The 27,832-nt window shown below is 51.5% G+C and overlaps 4 protein-coding genes across 5 annotated transcripts; 1 reads left to right on the plus strand and 3 right to left on the minus strand.

Moving 5' to 3' along the window:
* Window positions 1-1,513: 1,513 nt before the first annotated feature.
* Window positions 1,514-5,223, minus strand: RND2 (Rho family GTPase 2). Its single transcript, XM_054593817.1, has 5 exons — window positions 5,027-5,223; window positions 4,462-4,549; window positions 3,562-3,671; window positions 2,721-2,855; window positions 1,514-2,525 (listed from the first exon to the last, which is right to left on the minus strand). The coding sequence occupies exons 1-5, from the start codon at window positions 5,126-5,128 to the stop codon at window positions 2,271-2,273; spliced, it is 690 nt and encodes a 229-aa protein (XP_054449792.1). The 5' UTR covers window positions 5,129-5,223; the 3' UTR covers window positions 1,514-2,270.
* A 1,405-nt stretch (window positions 5,224-6,628) lies between these two features.
* On the plus strand, window positions 6,629-13,560 carry VAT1 (vesicle amine transport 1). Its single transcript, XM_054593890.1, has 6 exons — window positions 6,629-7,104; window positions 9,923-10,130; window positions 10,529-10,699; window positions 10,793-10,882; window positions 11,472-11,713; window positions 11,871-13,560. Exons 1-6 carry the CDS (start codon window positions 6,697-6,699, stop codon window positions 11,952-11,954), a joined length of 1,203 nt encoding a protein of 400 aa, XP_054449865.1. The 5' UTR covers window positions 6,629-6,696; the 3' UTR covers window positions 11,955-13,560.
* Window positions 13,561-13,613: 53 nt separating this feature from the next.
* IFI35 (interferon induced protein 35) lies at window positions 13,614-22,951 on the minus strand. The gene is made up of 7 exons (XM_054593891.1): window positions 22,788-22,951; window positions 15,375-15,491; window positions 14,858-15,005; window positions 14,679-14,785; window positions 14,390-14,576; window positions 14,187-14,293; window positions 13,614-13,926 (listed from the first exon to the last, which is right to left on the minus strand). The coding sequence occupies exons 1-7, from the start codon at window positions 22,806-22,808 to the stop codon at window positions 13,732-13,734; spliced, it is 882 nt and encodes a 293-aa protein (XP_054449866.1). The 5' UTR covers window positions 22,809-22,951; the 3' UTR covers window positions 13,614-13,731.
* A 1,847-nt stretch (window positions 22,952-24,798) lies between these two features.
* RPL27 (ribosomal protein L27) lies at window positions 24,799-27,718 on the minus strand. Of its 2 annotated transcripts, none has more exons than XM_054593788.1 (5): window positions 27,597-27,718; window positions 27,272-27,354; window positions 26,154-26,323; window positions 25,004-25,114; window positions 24,799-24,893 (listed from the first exon to the last, which is right to left on the minus strand). In XM_054593788.1, exons 2-5 carry the CDS (start codon window positions 27,350-27,352, stop codon window positions 24,845-24,847), a joined length of 411 nt encoding a protein of 136 aa, XP_054449763.1. In that variant the 5' UTR covers window positions 27,353-27,354; window positions 27,597-27,718; the 3' UTR covers window positions 24,799-24,844. The 2 variants fall into 2 exon arrangements, with proteins under 2 accessions (XP_054449763.1, XP_054449764.1); XM_054593789.1 differs by having other exon boundaries at window positions 27,272-27,483; window positions 27,597-27,655.
* Between the last annotated feature and the right edge of the window lie 114 nt (window positions 27,719-27,832).

Genomic DNA, 27,832 nt, shown 5'->3' on the forward strand with positions numbered 1-27,832 from the left:
ATTGGCTGAGATGGACCAGGACTGGGTCCTGTAGGAGACGGATGGGAAGGAGTGTCTGATGAGCAAAGAGTAGGTGGGGATTTCTTTTCCACTCAAGGCTGGGCCCTGGGGAAAGAAGCAGCTAATTTATTTATTTATTAAAAGATTTTATGTATTTATTTTTAAAGAGAGGGGAAAGCAGGGAGAAATAAAGGGAGAGAAACATTAATCAGTTGCCTATCGTAGGCGCCCTGCTCCGGGGACACACTCACAACCCAGGCATGTGCCCTGACCAGGAATGGAACCAGCGACCTCTCACTTTTTGGGAGGCTGCCCAGCCAACTGAGCCACACTGGTCAGGGCAGGAGAAACAATTTTAAATGACTTGTGTTAGAACCAAACCTCCAGCCTCCATCACCTCATCCAGATAACCATCTATCCAAAAACCAAATCTGGTCACTTCATTCTCTGCTTGAAATCCCTAGTACCTCTTCACATCCTCAGAAGGAAGTCCTGATTCTTCTGTGGGCCCTGCACTGGCCTTAAAGTACCTTCCCGGCCTTGCCTTCTGCCCTTCCCACCATGGCAGCCCCAGCCGTGCCATGTTCTCTCTCGTCTCCATGTGTCTGCACATGCTCCACCCTCTGTCCTGAGTGCCTTTCCTACCCCTTTCCTGCCTGGCAAACTCCTCTTCAACCCCCAGGACCTGGCTCAGAGGACTGGCTCCCACAGCCAAGGCACTGCTGCACCTGGGGTACCTCTTTTTCCTGATGGGCTGGTCCCCAGGTCAAAGAGACTGGTCCTTTCAGTCTCCCAAGCCAGTGTCTGGCACACAGTTGGTGCTCAGTACATAGTTGCTGAATGAATGAGGGAGGGATTGGCTGTGGATTACGGGGGGAGCCCAGAAGATGGGAGGGAAAGGTCTGTGTTCTCTCCCAGAGTGTCTGGAAGAACTGTCTGGGGCTGGGGGAGGGGAGGGCCAGGGATGGTTCCTGGGGGAGAATGTCACCGAAAAGAGGCCAGTGGGACTGGAGCCAGCGAGGGAATACAGGACAATGTGAAACCAGACTCCGCGAAAACAGACCAGCACTGTCTTTCCTGGCAACAAGCGCTCCAGCAGCCCCTCCACCAGCTTTCCTTCTCTGGGAGGTTGCGGGGGGGGGGGGGCGGGGGACCCTAAACTCAGCTGATGCTCTCTCCAAAACCATTAAGGAAATCAGAATGGAAAGAGGGTGAAAACTCCTGCCCCCCATCCCCGCTCTGAGGAGACCCCAGAATTAAACCTCTGTCCCCTTGGCAAACTTCACTCTGGCCAGGGTCAGCTTCTGTGATGGGGAGGCTTTTGGTGCCCTCCCTACCCCCACTCCCAGGGCATTAGCAGATTCCAGGATGGGGGTGTACGGAAATGGTGAGCTAGGGGCCTGGACCACTTCAGCAGGACCCCTCCCACACTAGCAGGGAGCCCCAGCTGGGCTGACTAATGAATTGCACATCAGTCTACTTCAGAACCCCCCTAATGGCTTTAGAATTGTCTGGGTCATTAACTGAGATGAATATTCCCAAAATATCTCACTTCCCCACCTCCAGCTCCTAGGACATTGCTGATCCAACCCGTGACTTCCTCTACTGCTTCTCCGTGAGCCAGTTCTTCCTGAAGTCTAACTTTCCCTCCTGCTGCTAGAGATTGGTAGACTGTTTTTTGTTTTGTTTTGTTTTGTTTGTTTTTTTAAGCAACAAAACTAAAGCCACAGCCGTTTTCCATGGACATGGGCTTTATTTGGGGACTGTTGGGGGAAGAGAGGAAGGAGCTAGGACTGGTGGGTAAATGGGAGGAGGGGCTTCTCAATTTGCTTTTTAATTTAGTGCATGTTGCCTGGAGGTTAGGAGGAGTGAGAGCAGCTGTAGAAGAGAGAGGAAATGAAATAGAAAGTCATGGAATGGACACTTTTCTTAGGGATGAAAGCCAGGACCAGGTTACGGGGTCTGGGGGTGGGGTAGGAAGGCACCCTTCATATACTGAGGCTCAACCAAGATCCCCACTTGATGCCAGCTCCCCCTGCCCCATCCCAGCTCCTGGCCCAGATGCTGGCCCTGCTAGCTCCCTCAACTTCCTGTGGAGAGGAGGGGGATGATGATGTGGGGGATGGTGGGGTCCCTTGCCTGGGGGAAGTGCTCACTCAGCCTGCCCTGAAGTCCCAGCCAGAGTCAGGAGGTCAGGAAGTCAGGGTGCAGGCAGGGGAACAACTGTGCCCTTCGCCTCCCCTCCTGACACTCTGTCCTTCCCTTGCTCTTCACATGAGGTTGCAACTCTTGGCTCGATCCTTGTGTATCTCGCCTTCGTTCCCGTTCCCCCGGTCTGGCCGTCCTGCCAGCTGGGCAGATCGCTGTAGTCCCCGGCGTGAGTCAGTACGACGCAGTTGCCTATGACCACGGCCAAGGGAGGCCACTGTGGCCACGTGGAAGACATCCCTCACGCTGCGCTCAGAGGACCGGGACGAGCACTCCACATAGGACACGGCCCCCACCTGCTTGGCCAGCACAGTGCCCTGGAAGGGTGGAGTGCATGAAGAAAGTTATGAGGACTAGCCTGCAGCTCAGCAAGGTGTGTGTGTGGGGGTTGTCAAGGGGTAAGGTCAGAGGTCAGAGGCCAAGACAAGGGATGAACAAAATAGGGTGTTTTCAAATCAGAGTCCAAAGTGGGAGATGTAGGCTGGGATGAGGCCAAAGGTCAAGGGTCCCACCTGCTCGTGTGTAACAGGAATAAGCCTCTGCTTGGACAGCTCCCTCAGTGTGGTGAGGTCGGTCCGCATGTCCAGTTTACAGCCAACCAGCACAACCTTGGCATTGGGGCAAAACTCCTGAGTCTCCCCTTGCCACTATTTGGGGAAAGAAAGTAAGAGTTATGGAGGGGTAGAAGGAGGCACAGGGTGAACCATCCTCCACACCAGGAGGCCACCCTTCCTCACAGCATGCAAACACCAACACCCCTGCGGGCTGTCCTGAGTGAGAGGTGGGAACGGTGGGCTTGGGCTGAAAGCGAGGGGGGGGGGGGCGGTGAGAGAAGGAGCAGGAAAAGAGGGCCCGGGTAGGGCTGTAGGGTCTGTACCCGGCTTCCAGTTCATGGGCCATGAAGTGCCTGCCAGCCTGGAGCTTTGCCATTTCCACCCTCTTTCCCAAATTTGTTTCTGGGAACAGACAGAGTCGGCCCTCCCCGCCCCCACCTGGGAACTGGGGCTGCCTTAGCGGACTTCTGTCCTTTCACCATGGGCTTTTCTCATGGAAACAGGTGCCTGGAGAGGAGACCACAGGGCTCTCCTGAGCTCCAGGAGCAGCATTCTCATCCTGTCCATGCGGGGCTCCCATGCCCAAGAAGATGGGGAGGGTGGCTAAGAAATCTCTTGCTTACCTCTCCCTCCTCTCCCCCAGCACCCCCAGATGCCCTACCCAGCTCTGAGCACTGATTTCCAGGGAAGGGCGGTCAGGAGTCTGAGAGCTTCACCTACTCCCCAGCTGATGGCTCATGTTGTGCCATAGTTTTCTTGTCCCCCTCAGCCTAGCTTCCTTGCATCCCCAGGCTCCCACCTTCTTGAGGACACTGTCCAGTGTTTCTGGCCGGCTGATGTCGAAGCAGATGAGCACAGCGTCTGAATCAGGATAGGCCAGGGGCCGGACGTTATCATAGTAAGAGGAACCTGAGAGAAGACGGGGGAGGGGGCAGATGAGGGTCCTGAGTGAGTGGAAGGCCTGGGAGGGAATGGGAGACCTTAGCAATCTTGGCCAAGGGATGCTAGGGGCAGAGAATGGAAAAGAGCAGTTATTAATACCCATCAAGGAGTCTGTATTTCTCCAAGGCAGGGGCAGGCAGAAGAGAGGTTAGATGGCAGAACACAGCTCTCCACTTCCCTAGGGGTTTCTCTAAAAGTAATCATTCAATCTTTTCTGCATCTGAGGAACTCATGAAATCTCTCGACATTCTCGCAAAATTTCGTGTGTGCTTTCTGGGCTTTGACAGACATCTTCTAATGACCTCCAGGGGACTAGAGTAAAAATAAAAACCCTCCTCCTTTTCGGTCAAGGGAGAGAGCTCTCCCTCCCATCCTCTTGGGATGTGATCTCAAATTTCTATAGTTCAGTCTAGAGAAGTAGTTCCCACACCCAGAGACATTCTAAATATCTTTCCTAAGCCCAGCAATTTCCTAAAAAACATGTACCCAAATTTAAAAAAAAAATTCCTTTTCAACTTTCCCAGGTAGGCAGAATCCAGCAGAGGGGATTGCATACTGGCCTTTATCCTTCAGGACATGGTCTCTATGCATGTAAGCAAGCTCTGCCTCAGTTTCCCTAGCTCTAAGCAGAAAGTGGATTTTCCTTCCTCCTAGAATTAGATGTATGGGCTAAAGTGACTTAAGCCTAAAGGTCTAGCCCAAGGAGAGGTCAGAGTGGGGGCCTTGGAAGCCAGGGTGACCCCAGAGAGTTGGTTACCTGAAGTGTCCCACATGTTGAGCTCAATGCGGCGCTTGTCTATCTCAAAGCTCGCAGTGTAGTTCTCAAACACGGTGGGGACATAACTCTGCAGGCACAGATGGGTCAAGATGAGATCCTCCAGTCCTCTCCCCAGACCAATGCCCTCCTTACTCCCACACCCCGTCCAGCCCAGTCCCTGGACACAAGTTGGTTTGCTGTTGGGCAAAGGGGAGATCCCGGGAGCGGCTGCCTCAGGGAATCTCTGTTAGGCTCCCAGACCTCCTCCCAGCCCCTTCAGCCTCTAGTTCTTCCCCTCTCCGATGCCCAGGAACCCCGAAATCCTCCTAGCGCCCGCTCTGGGATCTTCTGTTTCCCCCCAAACCCCATTTATCTCACCCTGATCCTGACTTCCTCCCACCCCAATCCTCTGCAGTCCTTCCAGAGCCCCCAACACCACCCCACCGTCCTCTGAGCCTGTCTCTCGTCCCTGCAGACCCCAGCGCCCATTTCTGTCCGTCCCGCAGGCCTCAGTCAGGCAACCCCGCGGCCTCAACTCCCCTCTCCCAAGGAGCCGGTCCCTCACCCCGGGGTAGGCGTCCTTGGCGAACACCTGCAGCAGCGCCGTCTTGCCGCACTCCGCGTCCCCTACCACCACGATCTTGCAGCGGCCGCTCTGGCCCTCCATGGTCCCGGCTACACGCCGGTCCGCCGCGCAGCCCCCCTCCTGGGTCCCACTGCTGCCTCCCCAGCCGCTGCAGCTGCAGCCACTCGGGCCGCCGACACCGGCATCTCGCGGGCCCGCGCCGAGCCCCCACCGGGGGCCGCGACACCCCTTCTGCCCCGCCCCCAGCCCCGCGGCCGCGCCCCTGGCCCCGCCTCCCGCCCGCGCAGCCGGGAGGCGGGGCTCAGGGGAGCCGGGGGGAGGGGGAACCCGGGGAAACCAAGGCCCGAGAGCTGGGTTTCAGCGCGTTGCTGAGATCCAAGGGGCCCCTGCCGGTTTGAGATGGCCGAGCCGGGCCAGGTGTCAGATTTGACTTCCTCAGGGGCGGGGGCGAGCGGAGCTTGGGTGAAGTTCTGAGGGGTAGGGTTCTGAGGGGTAGCAGGCGCCCGCAGTTCGGGCCTTTTGCTTGCTTAAGCGAGCACTCAGGTGTGCTAGTGCAGACACACGCGGGGGCAACCATCGTCTTCCTGAGCAGGAAGGGGCGCGAGACTGTAGGAGAAGGAGGTAGCTTTTCGGGTTCGATCTCCATCCTCCTTGCTGATGTACTAGCAGGGATTCTTGGAGTTAAGAGGGTCTGGACTCGAACACACCCACCAGGAAAGCGGTGACGTCAGGGCTTTCCGTCCCTATGGCAACGGATGGCCTAGTCTGGGGCTATCTCCACATAACACCGGCCTGGACTAGCGGGGAGGCAAGAATGAGTTTCTCCAGCTAAAAGCAGGGTGAAAAGTTTTGGGGGAGCTATGTCCTCTGGTGGATACTACGGGAAGACGGAGTTGGGGAGTGAGGAAGAGGCAGATCAAATTGCCCAGAGTCACAGCCCGCTGGAGCCAGAGACAAGCTCTAAAGTCATTTCAGGCTTGATCCGGAATCTAACAATAATCGAGCCACTTCTTTGCCTTTATATGACATCTTTTACCTTTTAAAAGCCTAATCGAGGGTACTCGATTTAATTTTATCTTTACCCTTTAACAAGCAACATTTTCACCATTTTACACAAGAGAAAATTGAGGCACTGTGCTTTAACAAACAAAATCAAATGGAAAGTGTTAATGACTCCATCTCTCTGCTCCAAGTTTGCTAGTGCTAGACCACACGAAATAGGTCATAAATGGGCAGTCAGAGCCTGGGGAACAATTTGGTTGGGTTCTGGTCTACAAGTAGCTGGCTCCCCAACTCTGATGTCGGCTCAGGTTTTGGGGTCGTCTTTCAGACTGCCCCTTAACATATATTTTTAACTTGCATAAGGTTTATTATGAATAAGTAAGTGAATTAAGTCGTGATCTATATGACCCAAGAATGCCCTCCCATGTGTCTGTCCACAGACAACCCTCATCTCCACTTTTCACGCGTCCGCAGCACCCGTACACTGCCCCTGGCCCTTTAAGGAGGCGCGCGAGGCCCCGCCCCCGGGCCGGCACCCCGCCCCTACAGCTCCCGGTCCGCAGCTGCGGCTCCTCCTGACGCGCGCCCCGCCCTCCCCAGTTTTGAACCCTTCGTCCAGCTGTGCGCGCACGTCGGGAGACTCAGCCATGTCCGCGGAGAGAGAGGTAGCCGAGGTGGCCACCGTTGTGGCGACGGCCGAGGCAAGGGCCACGGAAAACGCCACTTCTCAGCCCCCGAATGCCGAAGCAGCTGGCGACGCCCAGCCACCCACGGCCTCCGAGGGGGCCGCCGCCCCCTCGCAGCCGCCGGTGCGATACCTGGTGCTGACGGGCTTCGGCAGCTACGACAAGGTGAAGCTGCAAAGCCGGCCGGCCGCGCCCCCGGCCCCGGGACCCGGCCAGCTGACGCTGCGCGTCCGGGCCTGTGGGCTCAACTTCGCAGACCTTATGGCTCGGCAGGGGCTGTACGACCGGCTGCCGCCGCTGCCCTTTACCCCGGGCATGGAGGGCTCAGGAGTAGTAATCGCGGTGGGCGAGGGAGTCAACGACCGTAAGGTGAGCGGGCCAGCGCAAAGCAGGGCTGCGCCGGCCTGGGTAGTGCGGCAGGAGGGGCGGGCGCCGGGGGTGTGGCAGGACAGGGGAAGCTGGCACGGACCCGGGTAGACGTGCATGGAAGGCGTAGTAAGAAAGGAGCCTGGGTTCTGAGGCTGGTGGAGAACTGGATTTGTATTTGGAGCTAGGGGATGGAGACGGAGTTATCGCCCCCTTCCCAACCATTTTTAATTTTGGCCGCCGCCCAGAAGCGGCCTTGGTAGTGGTGGGTGCGTGGGGCCGGGGGCGGGGGGGGGAGAACAATAAGGCGCCCACGCGCATGCGCGCAATGACCTTCCACAACGCCCCCCCCGCACCCGCCCCAATCCCCACACACGCAATCCCTAATAAAACCACACCTGTACCCCTACCCACCAAACACTCCCCGGGTAATTGTGGTCTATGGCTCTAAGTGACTGTTGATGTCTCGTCCCTCAAGGGAGCTGGAGGAGCTATGTAGTCGGAGCTGGGCGGGGGCACGTGGCTGTGCCAGAGCCCTAGTCACATGCAGCCCCGTGGTCTGTGGGTGTGTGAGGCGGCCCCTCCCAGACAGGGCCAGGAGAATGAGGCAGTCCCATCGTGGAAGAGAGGGAGACTGCTACCACCGGTCGCCCTAGGCTGCCAGTTTGATCTTGGTGGTGGCAGGGGTGACGTAGAAGGACAGAGTTGAGATTGGGTCTCTGGTTTTTGGTTTTGGACTCTGTCTCCCGTGATTGCAATCTCTCCACCTCCGGTGACTCAGCCATCAAGTCATGACCCCCATGGCTGCTCTTGGGAACGGTCTGGCGGCAGAACCTGCCTCAGCCTCGCTTGTGGAGGACCCTCGGAAACCCCGGCGGGGCCCATTTGGACTGGGGTGGGAGGTGTGGCCCCGGCAGCAGGTTGGCCCAGCTCTGCCGGTCTCTTTCTCCTTTTTGTTTACCATTAATCTTGGCCACAACCCCGGACACCGAGGAGTTCCAAATGACCAACTTTTGGAGAGACCCGGGGTGAGCCTTTGCCCGTCATTTGTTTAGAGGTTTATTTACCAATCAGGCCCGTGCAAGAGAGTCTTCTCTCAGATGTAACCTTTCTCTTGCGAGACCTGCCAGCCCTAGATCTGAGAGCTGGCATTCTAGGATTTATTGTACAAGCAGACGTCTCCTCTTTAAAGAATTCAGCTGTGGCCCCACCCTTTCCACTGACGTCTAAATAATCCCACTCTTGAGAAGGTACTAAGAGGATTTTTTATTTTTTTATTTTTTTAGTGGGGGGAGTCATAGTTCGTGCTACCGCTGAAGGCCACCCACCTAATCTCCCCTCCCCACACTTTCCACTTGGTAAATACAGGATATCCTGTCCAGGGCAAGAATCTGATTGTAAGAGGCTGAATTCTGTGGGGAGAGCCCTCCCTGCCTCCTGATATCAGGGCTGACCCTGCACCGTGATGGGCTGAAGGGTGGGCATTTAGTTTGGGTAAGTGGGGAGCCTAGTTCTGGGCCAGATCTGAGACTGGCTACCACCCAGACTGACCGCTGGGCTCTTCGCAGTCCTCCAGAGTGATCGCAGGATCAGTTTGTCTGGAGTCCTGGGGTGGAATAAGCTTCCATTCCCCAGACTTCACCTCAAATCAGTGCTTACAGGGAAAGATCCCAGCTGGCCCTCAGTCCTCCTCATTAATGGAATGTGGGGCCCTGAGGACATGAAAAAGGGTGTGTGGGAGTCCCATCCTCCTTCCCTGTGGATCCCAAGTCTCATTAGTATACAGAATTCCCATCATTCTTGGCAGGGCCTGAGACAGACCTGGTTGTCCCAGAAATGCACCCACACCTCCCTCTCCACGCTCTTCAGAGAGTGAAAAGACGCCTTCCTTTCCCCTGAGAATGCCCAGACAAGGCTTCTGTTTCCTTTGCTCCCTTTCCTTCCTGAAAGGAGGCTCTCCTGCGGGTGGCCAAGAGTGAGAAAAATACCTTTCCCTGGTGGGAGGGATTATGTGGCTCTCCTTGTCCATCACCCCTGTCCCCACCTCTGAGTGAAGGTATCTTTGGGCCCCCAGTACTTCTCCTGAGGTGACCACACCCAACCCTAACTCCTCAGAGACCTTTGCCTGTGCTGTGATACGGCCCTGACCACATTCTCCCTCGTCCTTCAGTTACTGGGTTGGTGGCCTCCCTCCTAGCTACTGTTCCTGTCATTATTGTTATCATTATTGTTGGCTAACACTACCAAGTGTCTTACTATGTGGCGCACATTTGGTAAAAAAAAAAAAATCACTAAATGATTTTTTGTCATTTAATCTTCATATCTGCCCTGTTTTACAGATAGGAAAACCAGGGTTCAAAAGGTTAAGTAATTTTTTATTTGCCCAAAGTCACATCATCAATAAACAGTGGAGCCTTTTTATTTTATTTTATTTTTTAACAGAAACAGTTTGATCTCTTTAACAGTACTTCATGCTTCTCACCTCAGGGACCTTACACAATAGTGAAGTCTTAAGATGTATAAAATGGAGATAAGGATAGTATCTACCTGAAAGAGCTGGTATAAGGATTAGTTAAATGTTTATATATGAAGCTCTTACAGTAGAGCCTGGACCTTGGTAAGCATTCATAAAGGTAAATTGTTATTGTTTTTGATGACATTATTATTATTATTATTACTACTACTATTAGTGTAACTAGTGCTGCTGCTTCTGCTGCTACTTCGTTCCCCGGAAGAGGGCCTTGTACATAACAGAAAGTCATAGACTGCCAATGGGTGAATGAATGAGTGACTGAATCATGCTCTTCTTCCGTTCTTCAAGGTAGGGGACCGGGTGATGGTGTTGATCCGGTCGGGCATGTGGCAGGAGGAGGTGACTGTTCCCTCGGTCCAAACCTTCCTGATGCCTGAGGCCATGACCTTTGAGGAAGCTGCTGCCTTGCTGGTCAATTACATCACAGCATACATGATCCTCTTTGATTTTGGCAATCTGCAGCCTGGCCACAGTGTCTTGGTACACATGGCTGCAGGTAAGAGGCCCTTCCCTTTATCCCTGCTCCTTACCCCACCCAGATTTCCTTCGAGGCCCCTTCTCTGCAGCACGGCTGGACTGTTGTCATGGTAACACTGGCTGCCTTGGCCTATGGCGCCAAGGCCTCTGCAGTATTGTTGCCATGGCAACATTCAGGCATCAGGTCCAGCCTGGTGTGCTATCCATAGCAACATGCCCTTGCTCCAGCACCCCTTCCTAGTCAGCCACCCTTCCCCCAGTTCTCAGTCATAGAAATTTGATGTAAGATGAGGGCAGAAGGTCTCCAAAGGAACCCAGGCAAAATGAGGGTGACGGGCTCGGTTCTTGAGAGGCAAGAATGGAGAGTGGTGGCTGGGTGACTCTATATCCCCTCCTTATGAAAGTGTCTTGTTGCAGGGGGTGTGGGTATAGCTGCCTTGCAGCTGTGCCGGACGGTGGAGAATGTGACAGTGTTTGGAACAGCCTCTGCCAGCAAGCACGAAGTGCTGAAGGAGAATGGGGTCACATACCCCATTGACTACCACACAACCAACTACGTGGATGAGATCAAGAAGGTCTCCCCCAAAGGTGGGGTCAGGGCAGGGATGGCGTGGGACAGAAAGGGGGCTTCCGGATTGATGGATTCTAATGCTATTCCTGGGCCCCCTTATTCTGTGGCAGGTGTGGACATCGTCATGGACCCTCTGGGTGGGTCAGATACGGCCAAGGGCTACAACCTCCTCAAACCCATGGGCAAACTGATCACCTATGGTGAGTCAGTGCGCAGGGATGGAGGGGAGAGTTAGGGGAGGCAGGGCGGGATGCAGGGGCACAGGGCTTTCGAATGAAAGGGGGCGGCCTGGCTGTCGCATTCAGACTGCTGCCTCCTGGGCATGGCTGCGGTCATTTTCTTTCACAACCTTTCCTGCAAGTCAGTCAATTCTGTGTTGTTTCTGGGCTCCGGTTTGGAGATTATTCTTGATGTGAAATCAACCAGTCTGCCTTTCTCTGTCCTACCCTCCTGAGCTTCTTGGGCAAACTGCATTTCCAGGTAAAAAATTAGTTTCATACATCCGAAACGAATACAAAACAATATTGAATGTACACTGTAATTGAAAAGTAAAATTTAAAATAACTACTTCACGTACATGAAAGTAAAGAAATAAAGATCTGAGCCGTTTTTGAGTTAGCTGGCATCTTTTTGGACCTGGGAGCCTGCAGGTGAGGGATTATCCAGTCATTCCCTGGTACTGGTGTGGATCGTTGTAAGGGGCCCCTCGGGGGCAGATGAACGTGGATCCAGACACGCAGGGATGTGCCTGGCACCTGGATTCACAGGCTGTGTCTCCTTGTTTCTCAGGCATGGCCAGCCTGCTGACAGGCCCCAAGCGGAACCTGATGGCCCTGGCACGCACGTGGTGGAACCAGTTCAGTGTGACAGCTCTGCAGCTGCTGCCGGCCAACCGGGCTGTGTGTGGCTTCCACCTGGGCTACCTGGACAACGAGGTGGAGCTGGTCAGCCCTGTGGTGGCCCGCCTCCTGGCTCTGTACAAGCAGGGCCACATCAAACCCCACATTGACTCCGTGTGGCCCTTCGAAAAGGTGAGTGCGCTGGCCGTGCTGAGAGGGCCTGGGCGGGGCTCCGGAAGGCTGGGGTCGCGGTGGCAGGGCTCCTGGGAGGAGGAGAGCCTCCTCCTTTAGGCTGCCTGCCTGGAGGGGCTGGGTAGCAATGGGAGCAGAGTCTTGTCTTCTTCTTCAGGTGGCGGATGCCATGAGGCAGATGCAGGAGAAGAAGAATGTGGGCAAAATTGTCCTGGTACCTAAGTCAGAGGAGGAGAACTAGGGCGGGGCTGGGAGACCCCTGGGACCCGGGAAGAGAGAAGCTGGGAAGCCATTTATGTGGACTGCCAGACCCTCCAAATTTCGTCCTCTGTCATAATGCTCTGCTCTCTCTCCCCCCAAGGTCTCCATGGTGATGACCTCCTCCCCCTGCCCCATTCTTTCCCTGTAGCCAGGGCTGCCCCCTCCCTCCTTCCTGCCCTCTGAAGAGGGTGGGAAGTGACCACTTGGATGTCTGGGCCCTGCCAAGGGGACAGGGAGGGTCAGAGGGAGACCGGCTGCTTCCTGCCCCCACCCTTTCCCTGGGCCTGCTGCGCTGCTTTTGTGCCAAGGCTAGCCAGTCCCTCCCCGTTCTGTTCTGCGTGCTTCCGCCTCTGCCTCATCTCCCCTCCTGCCCCTGCCCCACTGCCTCCCCAAAGAATTGAAATGTCAGCTCAGGATATGGGGCCAATCTCTGTGAGTCCAGCATGTCCCTGTTTTGCCCTAGTGCCCCTTGAATCCCAGGCCGACTAGCACCCATCTGTGAACCCCCTTGCCTCATTGCGTGGCCTCGTCCTCTTGTCCCCAACTTCTTAAGCACAATTGGGCTTCTTCCATCTCCTGGTTTTCTGCCACTCTTAACCAAGGTTGCCTCTTACAACAAGGGCAGGAACCTTACCTGCTCCCCCAGGTCAAGACTTTGTGGGAGGGACGCAGAGCCCCCTGCCTTCACTGAGTTCTCTGGATTTGTTCTCAGTGCCTTAGCAATGGAAAACCTGTGCTTGTGTATGTGTGGGGGGTCCCTGTCTCGCACCTCCCTCTCCACCCCTGCACTCCCCAGTGCCTTCCTTGTTCTGGTGGAGCTGGGGCTTTGCTGCTCCCCAGCCCCACAACACTGCCAAAAATCTGTGTGTGTGCCAGGGTCGGGGGTGGGAACGGGGAGCGGGGCCGCCCCTAGCCTTCTGGGTTCTGTGCCAAGTCCTGTCTCTCTCTGAGGCTGCCATTTCTCTGTCAGTAGTTGAGGAGGAGGTGGGGAAGTTTTCTCAGCCTTGCAGATAAGTGTGGCATTTACCAGCCGGAGCTCTGGAAGGCAATGCTATTTCTTGTTCTGGGACCAAAGTAAAAATTAAAGCACATGCCCATGCAGTCGTGGGAGGCTCCCTGCCCCCTGCCTTCTCAGAGCAGGGAGACACCTTGTCACACTCAGCCCCAAACTTTGTTTACATGGGTGGGGAGATGGAGCAGGGGAGAAAAAGGAGGGGGAGGGGTTAGGACCTGGGCCGCTGGAACCAAAGTGGGGACTTCCTGGGGTAGGGGTGTCACTCCCTCTGCTCTCTAAGCTGGAATTTAAGAAGGGTTAGTGCCCCAGCCATTGCCAATGGGAGGTGGTGGGGAGGGCTCAGCCTGTTCATTGTCTCAATGAGGCCTTCATGGTGTGAAGTGCGACTTCTGCTTTTGTGTACCCCACCCCGTTACCGAAGCTGCCTTTGTGTTTGTGTGTCAATAAAAAGCCAAACCCTGGTTCCTGGATGTTGCTTCTGAGAGTAGAGGGGAAGGTGAGCTGGTGAAAGACCAGCACTCACGGTGGAAAGAGGGTTCTGCCTCCATCCAGCCTCCCCTTCCCTGCCCAAGTCAAGTTTCCTTTCATGAAATAAAATGGGGAAGAAGATCATGCCATGCAGACACTTTTACTATTGTGGGGCGGCGTTTCACAGCCCGGAGTCCCTGCCCAGGATGATTGGCACGATCCCTCGCACCTGCGCGCGCGCCGGGCCCCAGCCCAGTTTGAGACGGGCAGGCTCCTAGCGGGACTCCACTGCGCTGAAGACCGCCAGGCCTCGCTCTCCGGGAGGCACGACCGTCAGGGCCTCCACCTCTCCTCCCCCACGGGTGGGCTTCTGGAAGTGGATCTGCAGGATGTCGTGCAGCTCCGGGCCTTCCAAGACGTCGGGAATGTTGAATACCAGCACGGACTGGGGCACTGGCTGGGACCTGACCTGGAAAGGGAATCGGGAGATGAGCAAAGGCTCGTGAGAATCAGGGGGCTGCGGACTGATATTGGAGCAGGCAGTGCCGGTGGGAGCGCGGGAGCTGGGGCGGCGGCGGGGGCGGCGGCGGGGACGGTGAGGGGGAGGCCTGGAGAGGCTGGCAACGGGCAGGTTGGCGGGCTGTGGGGACTCATATTCTTCCTCGGGCCAGCCTCTGGCAGGCAGGCAGGTTACGTGGACCGGCCCCCATTCTCCGCCTTCCTACTTACCTCTGCTTTCTGAATCTCTCCAGTCACGTAGGGAGAGACTTTCAGACGGAACTGCTGCCTACCCAACGGCACTGTGAACTCGCCAATCCGGCACAGGTTCTGGGCCACTGCAGGGACAGAAAGGGGTAGACCTTTAGCATCGAGGGGGTTCTTCCTCGGGGGCCTTATGCATTTGCTGTAATCTCGGTAGGGCCCTTGCTTACCTTCGTCATTAGCAAAGCCCAGCACGACGCCCCCATGCAGCAGTTCCCGAGTTTCCACGTCACCACCCCCATTCTTGGTCTTGCCAAAGAAGATTTCCAGCTTGTCCAGCAGTTCCTCCTCACTCAGCTTGAGCCCAGCAGGAAACCCTCTGATCAGCACTCTCTGGCTACTCACCTGGCTGGACACCTAGGGGCAGACAAGAAGGAATGGTCCCAGGCACGCCTCTACTCCTCAGTGCCCAGGGGCATGGCACCCCCTGCATGTCCCAGGACTTGGCTGTTCTATCACCTGGATGGTTGTCACCATGGGCAGCTCCAAGGGCTGGACCTGCACACGCAGCCGGCACTCCTCCAGCTTGATCTCATGTTCCTTTAGTTGCAGCACCTGCTTGGCCACTGGGTGGGAAGAGCAGGGTCAGTACCCAGAAGCCTCCCAGCCTCCCTCCCAAGGCTTCCCCAGGAGCTCACCCTTGGGGTCATCGAAGGTGACTAGAGCAGAGCCTCCAGGCAGAGGGTAGCAGATCTTCAGGTTGGAAATCAAAGACTTGGGCACTTCCCTGCCCTCCTGAGTGTGTCCTCGGAACACCACCGGGACTTCAGGCATTGGGAAGGGGTCCTGGAGATGGGGGAGGGGAGGCTCATGCAGCCTTCGAGGCTGGGAGAGTTCCCCACTCCCTCCCAGGAAGGAAGTGTTCCCAGTTCCATGTGACTGACACTGGGTAGAGGGATGAATACATTTATTGGGAGAAGAGCTGGAAAAGTGAGTGGATGAAAACAGGTCAAGCCTGTTCTGGCACTTTACATACAAGGTCTCGGTTTGTCCTCGCACAAGGCTGTGAGGGAGGTAGCTCCACTTTACAGGTGAAAAGACAGATTCAGAGAGTTCGAGCAACATACTCGAGGTCACACAGCAAGACGTGGCAGAGCTGCGGGTGAAACTAAGAACGCTTCTGCTTTTTCTACCAGGCCCCTTCTCCCAGCTTACCTTGTCTTGGGTGGAGTTCCTGAGTTGCTCTTTCATCTGCTGCAACTTCTGCAGCTTCATCTTTAGTATGGCCTGCTCCTTCTGAATGGTCTGGAATAGACTCCTTGTGTAGGTTGCCTGTTAGAGCAGAGGCGAATGACCAAATATCCACTGTCCTTCCCAGACAATGAATGAGACCAGGGGACGGAGGTTCCTATTGTGGACTCTCCAGGAACAGAGTTGATGCTCAGCCCAAGAACAACCCAACCCCTTTACCTGATGCTAAGCTGGTCCCAACCCCCTCTACTCAGAACTTGGTGGCCTCAGCTACTCTCTGAAGGCCAAGAGCTTTTGTAGCAGCCATGCTGGTTTATTATTGAGACCTAGAGTTTAACAAACACGGATTGAGCTGCTGCTGTGAGGTGCCGGGTACTGACACAGGGCAGTGGAAGATAAGGGTCTAGCCCTCAGGCCTGTACGAAACAGTGCCCAAGACTGTGCACAATCACACAACCGATCATGGGGGACAGCAGGAGTGTGGAGGAGGGACAGTCACAATGGGGTTAACATGGCTAAGGAGGCCTCCAGGAGGAGCAGGTGCTTAAAATTGCAAAATGTCATAATGCTATTGACTAACATGTATTAAGCACTAACCTGTGAGACATTGTGCTAAGCCATTTTGTTTTTTAATTAAAAAAAAAACTTTTTTTCAGACCTGGCTGGTGTGGATAGTGGATTGAGTGCCAACCTGTGAACCAAAAGGTTGCTGGTTCAATTCCTGATGAGGGCACATGCCTGGGTTGCGGGCCAGGTCCCTGATTTGGGGGCGTGCGAGAGGCAACCAGTTGATCGCACATCCATGTTTCTCTTCCTTTCTTTCTCCCTTCCCCCTCGCTAAAAATAAATAAAAACAATTTTTTTTTCAAATTATAAGAGGAAGTTTATTTAGAAAGTTAGAGGTAGTAAAAGTGAGCCAGCTGGGCTGCATAGACAGGGAACACGTTACAGAGGCAGAAGAATGGCCGTTTGAGCTTAGGAGAGGGAGAGGCAAAGGTAACGGGCCTGAGGGGAAGAACCGAGGGACTGAAAGGTGCACGTGTGCTCCTGAGGGGAGCGTGCCTGTGCTCAGCCATTTATATGGACCTTATCACTCAGTTCTTCCAACAGCCCTACAAGACAAATGCCCTCTTATCCTTATTTTACAGATGAGGAAACTGAAGCTCAGAGAGGTTAAGTGACTTTCTGGAAGGAATTCGTCCTAGGCAGTCTGACTCCACGCTGCTAATTTGCTCTCCACAATGAAGGAATTAAACCCAGAATTGGGGAATAATTTACTCCACATCTCCCATCTTGTCCCTTGACTGCCACCCTTTCCACTGTTCCAAGCAGCCTTTCGGGATGGTTGTGATTTGGAGCAGGTCCAAGGAGAGAGAGAGAGAGAGCGCGCCGAGGACATGGGCAGGGGAATGACACCAAGGATAGGAATAAATGCACCTTTGTTTGCGGATTGGAGCAGACGTTAGCTGGCAGAGTTTGCCCTGTGGTTGGGAAGCCTGATATATAAGGTCAGCCCAGAGTCTAAGAGTGAACTCTCTGAGGGTGACGAGACTCTGTCCTGGGCTTCTCCGTATCACCAGTGCTCAGCAGAGTCCCTGGCACAAAACAAGAATTCAGCAAGTGTGTGTTGAATGAATGAAGTGAATAAAGAGTAGGATGGAAGCGTGTTACAGAGAGCATTGAAGACATTCAGTGAGTTCACCAAATTTTCCATAGAGGAAAATTAGGGCTTGAGTAATGCTGGTTTATGAATAGTGAGAAATGTACCTCATTCTTTACATTTCTGTAAACAAGGGGTTGTAAGCGCAATACCTATAAGGGCCAGTGAGATGATGTCAGGGAGCTGAGGGAGCCAGGATAGCCTGATAGGGAGTGGTGAGGACACTGCCAGACTGGAAGAGCCTGTCCCTGCTGGAGTGGCAACCTCGGGCAGCTGTAACCGAGTTTTTCCACATGGGAATGTGGTTCCAGTAGCCCATACCTTCTAATTTTTAAGGAAAGTCAGAAATTGGTATTTTCATTGGAAAAAGATGGCTCAATTTTTAAAAAATACATGAAAAAAATAGGCTGGATTCAGTCCTCAGTCCAACCTCTTTTTACTTCTGCTTTAAATATTTTTTTAATTAAAAGATTTTATTTATTTATTTTCAGAGAGAGAGGAAGAGAGGGAGAAAGAGAGGGAGGGAAACATTGATGTGCAAAAGAAGCATCAATTAGTTGCCCTAGTTGGGGGCCTGGCCCGCAACCCCAGCAGGTGCCCTGACTGGGAATCAAACTGGCAACCTTTTGGTTTGCAGGATGACGCCCAATCCACTGAGTCACACCAGCAAGGGCCTGATTTAAATCTTGATCTAATGATATATAATCAGAAATCCAGTAGTTGGCAATGCTACTTAATAAATAGCTTAAGAAAAAGAACTAGTTGCTTCATAAATAGAGTATTTTACAGGAAAATTCAACCAGGAGAGTTTAGATGTGATATCAGCAGGAAATGGGGAATAGTGAAGATTTCTGAAAGGGGGAGCGAGGTGACGGGTGTGGCGTTTAAAGGAGATCCTGGCAGCGATGGCAGGATGAACTGGGGCAGGAGCTGTGGAGCGAGGGAAACAAATGCCGGCTCCGCATCTCTGGTTTCCACTGACCTGATAGGAGCTGACTGGGGCCTCCCACAGGAGGCACGAAGGGGCACGTGGGGGTGAGGACATTTCAGGAGGAAAAGCTCCAGCCTCTGTGGGTGTCTGCATAAAGGAGACAGAGGAGAATGACCCGGAGAGACGATGCCAGGTGGCAGACCTGGGTGCCCCAGAGTTTGGTGTCATGCCATTGTCCCAGCGGGCAAAGCAAGAGAGCCAGGCCTGCTAAGTGCCGGGCACAGTTGGACATCTCATTTAAATATCACGAAATGCCTCCTGTCTCCAACTCCTAGTTGAAATTGTCTCTTCCAGGGCCCTCTTAAGGATGACACAGGCCAATTGTAGTCACTTGAATTCAACGATACAGGCTATTTATTTACACAACAGGAGAACATGGCCCCCAAATGCGAGCCCCGGCCCATGTGATGCGCAGCTGAAATGGATTGCAGTCCGCCCTACATTGAGCTCATTGAGGGACTGTACATTCTGGATACTTTAGGGTTAAGCCTGTGATGTAGGGTTAATTTTGACTGCATACATTCTTCTGCCTCACTTGCTGAGTTTAGACCCTCACCGGCACATAAGATAAAATCTCCTGCTGTCTGTGCGCATCATGGGACGATCAGGAGCAGTTCAGCATAACGGTTAAGAGCACCAACTGGGGCCAAATCGCTGGGGTTTGCCTCAGCTCCTGCTAACTACTGCAAGTTTTTTAAAACTCTCTGTGTCTTGGCTTCCTCACCTGTAAAATGGGCAGAATAGCAGTTTCCACCTGTATTTAATTTTGTTTGGAAGTAGTGCCTGGCACATAAGTGCTATGTCATGTGTTTTCTATTTTAATAAACTCCATTTTATAGATGAGGGACCTGAGATTCATCAAGTTTAACTAACGGAACAAAGTCAATCAAACCCAAGGCTACTGAAGACGCGTAAGGTCAGGGACAGGACGTGGTGGCCAGGACTCCGGTCAGAACATCATGTGGTAAAGGTCGAAGCCAAGAGGATGGGAGAGCTCTCTGAGGAAAAGAGCCTTAAAAATGTACTCTTCGAGGTGACCAGGGCACGGGTCAGGAGAGAATGCAGAGGGGGAAACAGAAGACGTGGTCAGAGATGAACAGAGCCAGGGCCAGGAATGGGAAGTGTCACACACAAAGGAGGAAGAGGGACGAAACTGAGCTGAGGAAAAGGGGCTACCAGGAGGCCGTGTGCTCACTGCTCACTTCCTCACTCATTCACTCACTGAACAGTTAACATCTACCATTTGCCAGGCTCTGTCCTCGGCTCTGGGGACACAGAAGTGAACAAAACAGATGACACTTCCTTGCGGAGTTTACATTCTAGGGGATGAGCCAGACAACAAGCAGAATCAGTAAGTAAAATGTGTATTATGTCAGTGCTAAGTGTTATGGGTAAAAACAAAGCAGAGAAGGGAGGACAGAGAATGCTGGAGGACAGTTTTAAAAGGGGTGATAAGAATAGGCCTCAATGACATAGCTCGGTCATACACTTGAAGGAGAAGAAGGAGCAAGCCACGTGTAAATGTGGGGGAAAGTTCTATGCAGAGGAACAGCAAGAGCAAAGGCCCTGCGGTGGGAGTTTGCCAGGTGTATCTGAGAGGACAGTGCAAGGAGGGCAATGTGGCTGGAAGAAGGGGAGTGAGGGAGAGTGACTGGAAATGACGTCCCAGAGGAAACGGGGTGGGATCATGCAGAGCCTTTCACTAGATGTGAGGTGGGAAGCCACAGGCAGGCTTAAATGTTAACAGGATTCCTTGGCTGCCATGGGAATAGACTGATGTGGGGAACTGGCACAAGCAGGGAGATCACCCAGGAAGCCATTACAGTGTCCAGGTGAGCGGTGTTAGTGACTTGGACCAGGTGGTAGCAGTGGAGGTGGTGAGGAGTACTCAAGACTCCATAAAAATGAAAGAAAAAAAAATCAAGATAGACTAATTGCTGATGGATGGGAAATAGGATGTGGAAGAGAGAGAGGAGTCTGGGATGACTCTAAGCTTTTTGATCTGAGCAGCTGGAGGGGGGAAAAGCCATTTGCTGAGATGGGAAACATTGTGGGTCGAAGAGACTTGGGATAGAAAGTTAGGGGGTTATTTTGCACGTGTTATGTATGAAGTGCTTATTCAACATCTCAGTCGAGACATATAGTGGCAGTTGCGTCTACCAATCTAGCATTGAGGGAAGAAGTTTAGGCTAGGAGTATACATTTGGGAATTATTTACGCAGAGAGATTTAAAGTCATAAAACTAAATGAGAGTGACGGGGAGGGGGCGGTGTAGGCAGAGAAGAGGTCCAAGGACTGATTTCTGGGGCACCCAGCACTAAGGGGTCAGGGGAAAAAGGAAGAAGCAGCCAAGAAGAACACAGAGGAGTTGCTGGCGAAACCCAAGGGAGCGGAGAGGTGTGAAGAAATGAAGAAAGATTTCAAGGAGGAGGAGGAGCCAGCAGCTGTGCCAAATGCTGCTAACAGATTAACAAAGATGAAAAATGAAAAAAAGACCGTCAAGATTGAGGGGGAAAAAAAAAGTCCTGTTTATCACAAGGAAATGGTCAAAAGTTCATGTACAAGATTTCTTACTATTGTAGCCTTGTTTACAACAACAAAAAGAAAATGTCCAACCACAGAACAATAGCCAAATAAATATAAAATATGTAGCAATTAAAAGACATTAATAAAGAACATTTAACAACATGGAAAAATGCTCACAATAAGACAAAAGAGCAAAAGATAAAGCTGTATATAAGGTAGGATGTCCAGTCTGTTGATTTAAAAAGTTTTAATTCAGCCCTGGCTGGTGTGACTCAGTGGATTGAGTGCGGGCCTGTGAACCAAAAGCTCACCGGTTTGATTCCCAGTCAGGGCACATGCCTGGATTGCCAGGCCCCCAGCGGGGGGTGTGAGGCAACTGATGGATGTTTCTTTCCCTCTCCTTCTCCCTCCCTTCCCCTCTCTTGAAAAAGAAATAAATAGAAATCTTTAAAAAAAAAAAAATATTGTCCTGGGGAACTGGGTTATGAAAAGAGTGGTGATAATAGTAACAATAATGAACATATATTTAGTGCTTGGTGTTTTCACTATATTAATTTATGGATTATCTAGTTTAATTCTTGCAGTTAAGTATTCTTATGAGGAATCTTTGTTATATCCCTCATTTTTTAAACATTTTTTAAATCCTCAACTGGGGGTATGTTTATTGATTTGAGAGAGAGAAACATTGATCAGTTGTCTCCCATTTGCACCCTGGCCACGGATTGAATCCACGACCTGTGTACATGCCCTGACTGGGGATTGAACCACCAACCTTTTTTTTGGTGTATGGGATGATGCTCCCATCAACTGAGCCACCTGGCCAGGGCTAATTCTCATCCTTTAGACAAGGAAATGGGGCATAGACAACAACTTTAGAGTGAACAATAATTTGTCTAGGGCCATACAATTGCATGAACCAGTGTTTGGAATCAGGCAGGTTTCCTCTAGAGCCCATGGTCTTTCATATTACATTTAAAGGGCAAATGAAAAATATCTAGGTGAGAGATCAGCGTATTTGTAACAGGGTACTCTCAGGGAAGGGAAGAAACTGGAAAGGAGATGAGGTTCATTCATTCAACAGCTGTTTAGTGAGTGTCTACTGCATGCCAGGAACAGGGCTCGGCACTGGGGATCGAGTGAATTAGGCTAGACTGGGGACCAGTCCTCACCGAACTTAGTCTGGCATGCGTAGGGGCGTTCACAGGCCAGGAAATCGTGGCATAGCAGGCAGTGGGGAGGTTAGCTCTCAGAGGAGGTACACTTCTTCCTCTGACCTGGAAGAGGGCCCAAGGTTGAGAGGTAAATATGAGGAGGGAGAATTTGTTGGGGAAGATCTGAGGAAATAAGAATGTGAGAATTTCTTAAATGTTTAGAATTGTAACTAGAGCATTTAAGAAAATTTTTTATTGATTTTTAGAGAGAATGAAATATGAATTTGTTGTTCCACTTATTTTATTGTTCCACTCATTTATGCATTCAGTGGTTGATTAAGTCTTTTCTAAAAAAGATTTTTAAAAAATGTATTGATTCAGCCCTAGCTGGTGTGGCTCAGTGGATTGAGTGCTGGCCTGCTAACCAAAGGGTCGCTGGTTCAATGACCCTTGGGTTGCTAGTGTAGGGCACATGCCTAGGTTGCAGGACAGGTCCCCATTAGGGGACCCACAAGATGAAACCAAAAGATGAATCTTTCCCTTCCTCCCTCCCTTCCCTTCTCTAAAAATACATAAATAAGTACATCTTTTAAAAAATTTATTGATCCCAGACGGAGAGGGAAACATCCATTTATTGCTCCACCCACCTATGCGTTCATTGGCTGCCTCTTATATGTGCCCAAACTGAGGACTGAACGGAAACCATCGTGTATTGGATCAACGACCTAACCAACCACCCAACCAGGCCCTCCAATTCTTAAAATTATAGGTCACAGAACTCTTTGAGTATCTAATGAAAACTATGAATCCTCTCTCCAGAAAGATGCATTCGCACAAGGAATTCATCAGCTCCTGAAGTGCAGGTTACAGAATTGTCTTTGAGGCGATGGGTTAGGGACTTAACTCCACAGAGGACAGAAAACCCAGCCAGGCTTCTCCCCAGAGTTCTAGCAGCTCTAGGGGATGGACAGGGGAAGGCCTGGCCACCCAGCCCTGCCAGGAGTGCTCCTCTGCTTCTCCCGGTCCCCAACATTGTCCTCCTCACTTACATCATCTTCAGTCACTGACATGGGTCTGGGATCTGGCTGGCAGGAGCCGCGTCTTCAGAGCTGGAAAGAAGTGGCAGAATCCACCGGACTCAACTCTGGCGTCTACCGTCTGAGGTGCACTTTGAATGGTTCTGCCTGCAGGCCGTTGCTTCCACTTTCATTTCAGATAAGTCCCTGCCCTTCGTTGTTCACACGCCCTCCTCTGGTTTTTCCCCACCCCCTAGGAGGAGCCTTCCTGGGCTCTAGGGCGACTTCACTCAGCTAGGAAGCCTCAGGGGAAGTTACCTTCTGAAGTGCAAACTGAATTCTGGCCCCCAACCAACCATTCATTTCCTGTCAATCCCAGCAGAAGCCCATTGGTAGAATTTTGTCTGCTTTGTTAATGTATATTTCCCTAGAGCCCAGAATCATGCCAGGCACATGCAGACATTGATAAACCTATTGAATGACAAATGCAACCAGAACAAATCTCCATCAAGTTCACAAAGCTGTCACAATACCTAATCTGTTGAGAGCTGTTTTGTGCCCAGTATTGGTTCTGCTTTGCATGAATTAAACTCAAGTCTTTAAAACAATCCTTCTTAGTTTTACTTTTCCTGATTTTACATACGAGATTCTAAACTCCTGAAGCACATTAGTATATAAACTTGCCCAATGTCACATTATGTAAGTGAAGCATGTATCCAAACCTGGTTGAACATTTTTTGAACCTGGGGTTTGAGACAGAGCAAGAAACTTTTATTTTTTTGCAAAATGGAAGAGGGAGAAACACTGATGTCTGAGGTACACATTACCTGCCCCCAACCTGGGACCTGGCTCACAACCCATGCCAGGCATCAACCTTTTGGTTCACAGGCCTGTACTCACCCCACAGAGCCACACCAGCCAGGGCGAGAACTTGAATTTTTAGTTAAAGGAAGACTTTAAATTCATTTCCATTTGTGATTGAGTAGACAACGTAACAGAAGTGTCTCGATTAAGAGATGCCCAATACTTACAGGTGAGGAACCAAAATCAAAGTACGTAACAGTGTAAGGTTCCCTAGTATTTTCACCTAGTCCAGGGTTTTTACACCAAGAGTAACTTATTGAGCCCCTTTCTCACAGGCCCCCAACCCAGGTAGAAGTGTGCCAAGTGCCTCAGGTAAATAGGCCCCTGGATTCTAGTTTCATCTAATAACTTAGAACGAGCCCAGCTAGAAAGCCTATTTGTCTGTAAAACATGGTCCAAAGTATCCCAAGCCCCTTGAATCATACATTCCTAGCATTTTGTCTCTGCTAGTCAGGCTGTTAGGGTACCTCCCCCTGGTCCTGCTAGGAATGGCTGCTCTGGGCCTTCATACCTATCCAGTGTGGGCCTCATCAGGTACCAGCATTACTAGAGAACTAGCTTTAAATTTTTTAAAAAAGATTTAGAGGGGAAGTGGGGAAGAGAAACATCAATGTGTGGTTGCCACTCACAGCCCCCCTACTAGGGACCTGGCCTGCAATCCAGGTGTGTACCCTGACTGGGATTTGAACCAGCGACCTTTTGGTTCACAGGCCGGCACTCAATCCACTGAGACACACCAGCAAGGGCTAGCTAGAAATCCTCACCAACTAAATCTAAATCATAGGGTGGGTCTCTGGTGTGTAAAACCACCAGTGTTAAGGTTCGAGAACCTCGGTTAGTTCTCAATCCAAAGTAGCCAGTGCTCACCCACTCAGAGGGGCCTTTGGTTGTCACAACTGGTTGTGGTGGTGGGTAGCTCAGGCTCTCTAGGTATGAGCGAAGCCAGGGATGTCGAAAACCTGCACCTAAAAATGTCAGCAGTAGCCATTTTGGGAAGCAGTTTAGTAGATCACACTATCCTTTGTGAGACTTTGGCTAGTGCTCGGGTTGATAATCACAAAGGCAGATTTAGGTTTTATATTTTCGAATTCTCCCACAGTTCCTCATCTACTACTTTTTCATCTTATGACTGTTCTCCTTTCCCAGATTTAATAATACATGTAACAGGCAGAGAGATGGATTTTTTTTTTTAACTTTTAATGACTGAAACAAACAAACAAAAAGATCTAAAACCGCAGCTTCTGGAAGAACCATTTGTTCTTGCCGGTCTTGTACCTAGAGGGGAAAAAAGGACACCAATGAGTAGAGGACTAAAGAGAGACAAAATTCCCTTCACGGGAGTCAGTAACACCATACCCCAACACCCACCACCAAGCCTAACTTACCTCTCTTCGAACTTGACCTTGGCCTCCCGTCGGGCCTTGCGTTTCAGAGCAGGGTCTCTGAAGATGTCCTTGTTGACGACAGTTTTGTCCAGGGGGATATCCACAGAGTACCTGGAGACAATGGTGGGGAGGTAGGATCAGCTCATACACTAGCAGGGTCTTCACACAGTCACCCAAGTTCTCCCGGGACACGGGGGTGCCAGGATCTGACTCCACAGCAGCAACCATCAAACGCTGCCCCAAAGCCCTGATGGCAGTCTTTGGAAATCTCCAGTGTTAACACTCATTTACATAGACTTAAACCACTGAAAAACTTCACGCTTCATTCTCAATTTCCCCAACTACTCATTTGCTAGCTAAGAACCATCACTTGATAAGCATTTTACTTCGATCCCCATTGCATTTAGTGCTGTTCAAGTTCTGCCTATGCAGGGTCAGTCTTATGATGACAACGCAAGAGCCGGGCTGCTGGCTGCCTCAATCTCTTAGCTTCCCAGCACCTGAGCAATGAGAAACAGCCCTGCTCTTTTATGCCAGCAAACTAAGAGTAAACAAAGTCCCAGCAGCTAACTCTAAGGCACGTGCTGCTGGATTTTTGCGATTATTGTTTACGACTCTTCCAAATCTTGCATTCCTTTATAATCCTTGTATCAGGGTAGTGTTTGCATCGCACAATACTGGGAAAGGCCAGGAGCTAAAGGATCCAACAGTCAAGTGAAATTGAAGGAGACTTGTTTTCATTTTTTCACCTTTTCTGAAAGCCTGTAATAACTATCCTGTGAGAAAGGAACAGTGGAAGAGAAGGACAAGCCATATCCTACGCCCGTGTATACTGTGGATGGAAACAAGTTGAACAAATCTTTACTCAAGATTTAAAATTTCAGGTAAGAAAGAGAGCAAACTTGGAGATTTTTCACCTCTGCTTGGTTAAGTTAAGGAAATCACAGAAAGCGACAGGAACGTGGCTCCAAGATGTGTGAAAGGGGCAAGACTGGAAACCACGGCCACTTTCTAAGTCACAAATTGGAAACGGTATATTTTCCTTCCCCCCCCACACTGGCATGGTTGCAAGGTGGTGTCTCCTTACCCAGCAAGGCAGAGTTGAGAGTAAACAAATAGTCACTTTTATTCCCACCTGTGAAATGCTCACCTTGTGGGCATGAGGTGATTGTAGTTATACACTTTCACAAAAGACTTGATCTTAGACCTCTTGGCGATTTTCTTCTTGCCCATGGCAGCTGTCACTTTGCGGGGATAGCGGTCAATTCCAGCCACCAGAGCATGACTGTAAGGGCGGTCTGATGTGCCATCATCAATGTTCTGAATGAGCAAGAATGGCATTTGTTATCGATTCAGGGCCTACCAAGGCCATCTTAGATGTAGGTACGGCACGTACAGAAGGGTTACCCCCACTCCCAAGTCTCTGAGACCCACTACTTCATAGGGAAAAACCACACAAAACAGACACTTGAAGAGCAGTAAAGGTAAGAGCAGTATTCATGTGCACCAGGAAGAATCTGGAAAGGCTCCTGGGAGGTAAGGGTTTAAAATAAGTTAACATTTATGAAGTGCTTGCTATGTGCCAAGGACTACTTCTTTGGACTTTACAATCCTTAACTTCGTCCACGACTGCACTGTTGGTAAGGGGTGGAGAGGCAGGATCCCGAAACTGGCTGGCGAAGTCCACAGACCAGTCTCAAGTCGGTAGGGGAAGAGGAACTGCGAGTACCAGTGTCTGCCAAACATCTAACACCAGTACTGTACGTGGTCAGCGCTTACAGATATTTCAAGAGAATAAAAGATGTAGGTAGAGGGCAAATAGCGAAGGGAAAAAATATGCTAAATGACCATTTTGGGTAGAAACAACTTCTCCTTTTCTTACAGAATCCCAGCTGCTGCACTTACTCCCTGTTTGACCTCAGGTTAACTAGTCGACACCTCTAAAGGAATCCCCAGTGGTTACAGCAAGGAATGGACACGAAAACACCTGTAAATCGGCGTGCCAGGAACCAAACAAGCGTTCAATAAAAGTTAGCCATAATTACTATTTCAAATCTCTTTGGTAGAGGACGCATTGTGTGTGCCCAATTTAGATCGTTTGTTTTTATTTTCCATTTTCCTCTTCCAAAAGCTCTCTCCATCCCCACCTCTACCCGCAATGCTCAAGGATCCACGTCCTAAACTAGTTCTTTAATTCCAAGCTTGCCGCCCTCCGAAATCAGCCCGATTCCTGGGAAACACGGGTATACAGGCTCGCGCGGCTGGTACCTTTACGATGACCGCTTTGCGTCCGGAGTAGCGTCCCGCCAGGACCAACACCACCTTCCCGGGTTTCATAAACTTGCCCATTTCTGCAGAGAGGAACAAAGGGCCGCTCAGAAATCCTTAAGTCCAGCTGCGTGCGGGGCCGGAACTTCAGGCTGCGCTTTCTGTCGTCTTGGCCCAGGCCTCCGCGAGCCCTGTTCACAGGACAGGATCCACTACGAAGCCGCCAGAGACCGAGGAACGGTACGTACTCAGTACCGTCCCACAACTCGACCCCCGGACCGCGGATGGCGGTGGATTAGAAGACCCTCCCCTACTCTCTACTCACCGACAGCAGTCGCTCGGGCCTAGAGCAGAAAGGAAAGAACTGCACTTCCGCTAACCTTTCACCCCGGGGGCTGTGATCTCACTTCCGGTAATGCCCTTAAGTCTCGACCCGCCTATTGAGAGGTGTTCAGACTGTGGGTTGCTGGCGGAAGAAGCCGTTGTCGGGAAAGCAGGCCCTGGCCTCTCATTAATTCAAATCAAACTTTATTAGCAGATCCAGCCGTAGAAAAGAGCCAC

Source organism: Pteronotus mesoamericanus, unplaced genomic scaffold (assembly GCF_021234165.1).
Source record: "Pteronotus mesoamericanus isolate MK-2021 breed Mesoamerican mustached bat unplaced genomic scaffold, CSHL_Meso_final scaffold_476, whole genome shotgun sequence".
NCBI lineage: Eukaryota > Metazoa > Chordata > Mammalia > Chiroptera > Mormoopidae > Pteronotus > Pteronotus mesoamericanus.

Bases quoted from the DNA above. Each gene is read 5' to 3' on its own strand.
- RPL27 (XM_054593788.1), bottom strand. From the start codon at position 27,352: ATGGGCAAGTTTATGAAACCCGGGAAGGTGGTGTTGGTCCTGGCGGGA. The intron at 26,324-27,271 runs GTACCAGCCGCG...TTGCTCATTCAG, and splicing joins GCAAAGCGGTCATCGTAAAG to AACATTGATGATGGCACATC. The intron at 25,115-26,153 runs GTGAGCATTTCA...CATTGTCTCCAG, and splicing joins AATCACCTCATGCCCACAAG to GTACTCTGTGGATATCCCCC.
- RND2 (XM_054593817.1), bottom strand. From the start codon at position 5,128: ATGGAGGGCCAGAGCGGCCGCTGCAAGATCGTGGTGGTAGGGGACGCG. The intron at 2,856-3,561 runs GTGGGAGCCTGG...TTCCCCAAATAG, and splicing joins TGGACAGTGTCCTCAAGAAG to TGGCAAGGGGAGACTCAGGA. The intron at 2,526-2,720 runs GTGGGACCCTTG...CCACCCTTCCAG, and splicing joins TTCCTGTTACACACGAGCAG to GGCACTGTGCTGGCCAAGCA.
- VAT1 (XM_054593890.1), top strand. From the start codon at position 6,697: ATGTCCGCGGAGAGAGAGGTAGCCGAGGTGGCCACCGTTGTGGCGACG. The intron at 10,700-10,792 runs GTGGGGTCAGGG...ATTCTGTGGCAG, and splicing joins CAAGAAGGTCTCCCCCAAAG to GTGTGGACATCGTCATGGAC. The intron at 10,883-11,471 runs GTGAGTCAGTGC...CTTGTTTCTCAG, and splicing joins GGGCAAACTGATCACCTATG to GCATGGCCAGCCTGCTGACA.
- IFI35 (XM_054593891.1), bottom strand. From the start codon at position 22,808: ATGTCAGTGACTGAAGATGAT. The intron at 15,492-22,787 runs GTAAGTGAGGAG...CTGCTCTAACAG, and splicing joins TGTCAGTGACTGAAGATGAT to GCAACCTACACAAGGAGTCT. The intron at 14,294-14,389 runs GTAAGCAAGGGC...CTGTCCCTGCAG, and splicing joins GGGCTTTGCTAATGACGAAG to TGGCCCAGAACCTGTGCCGG.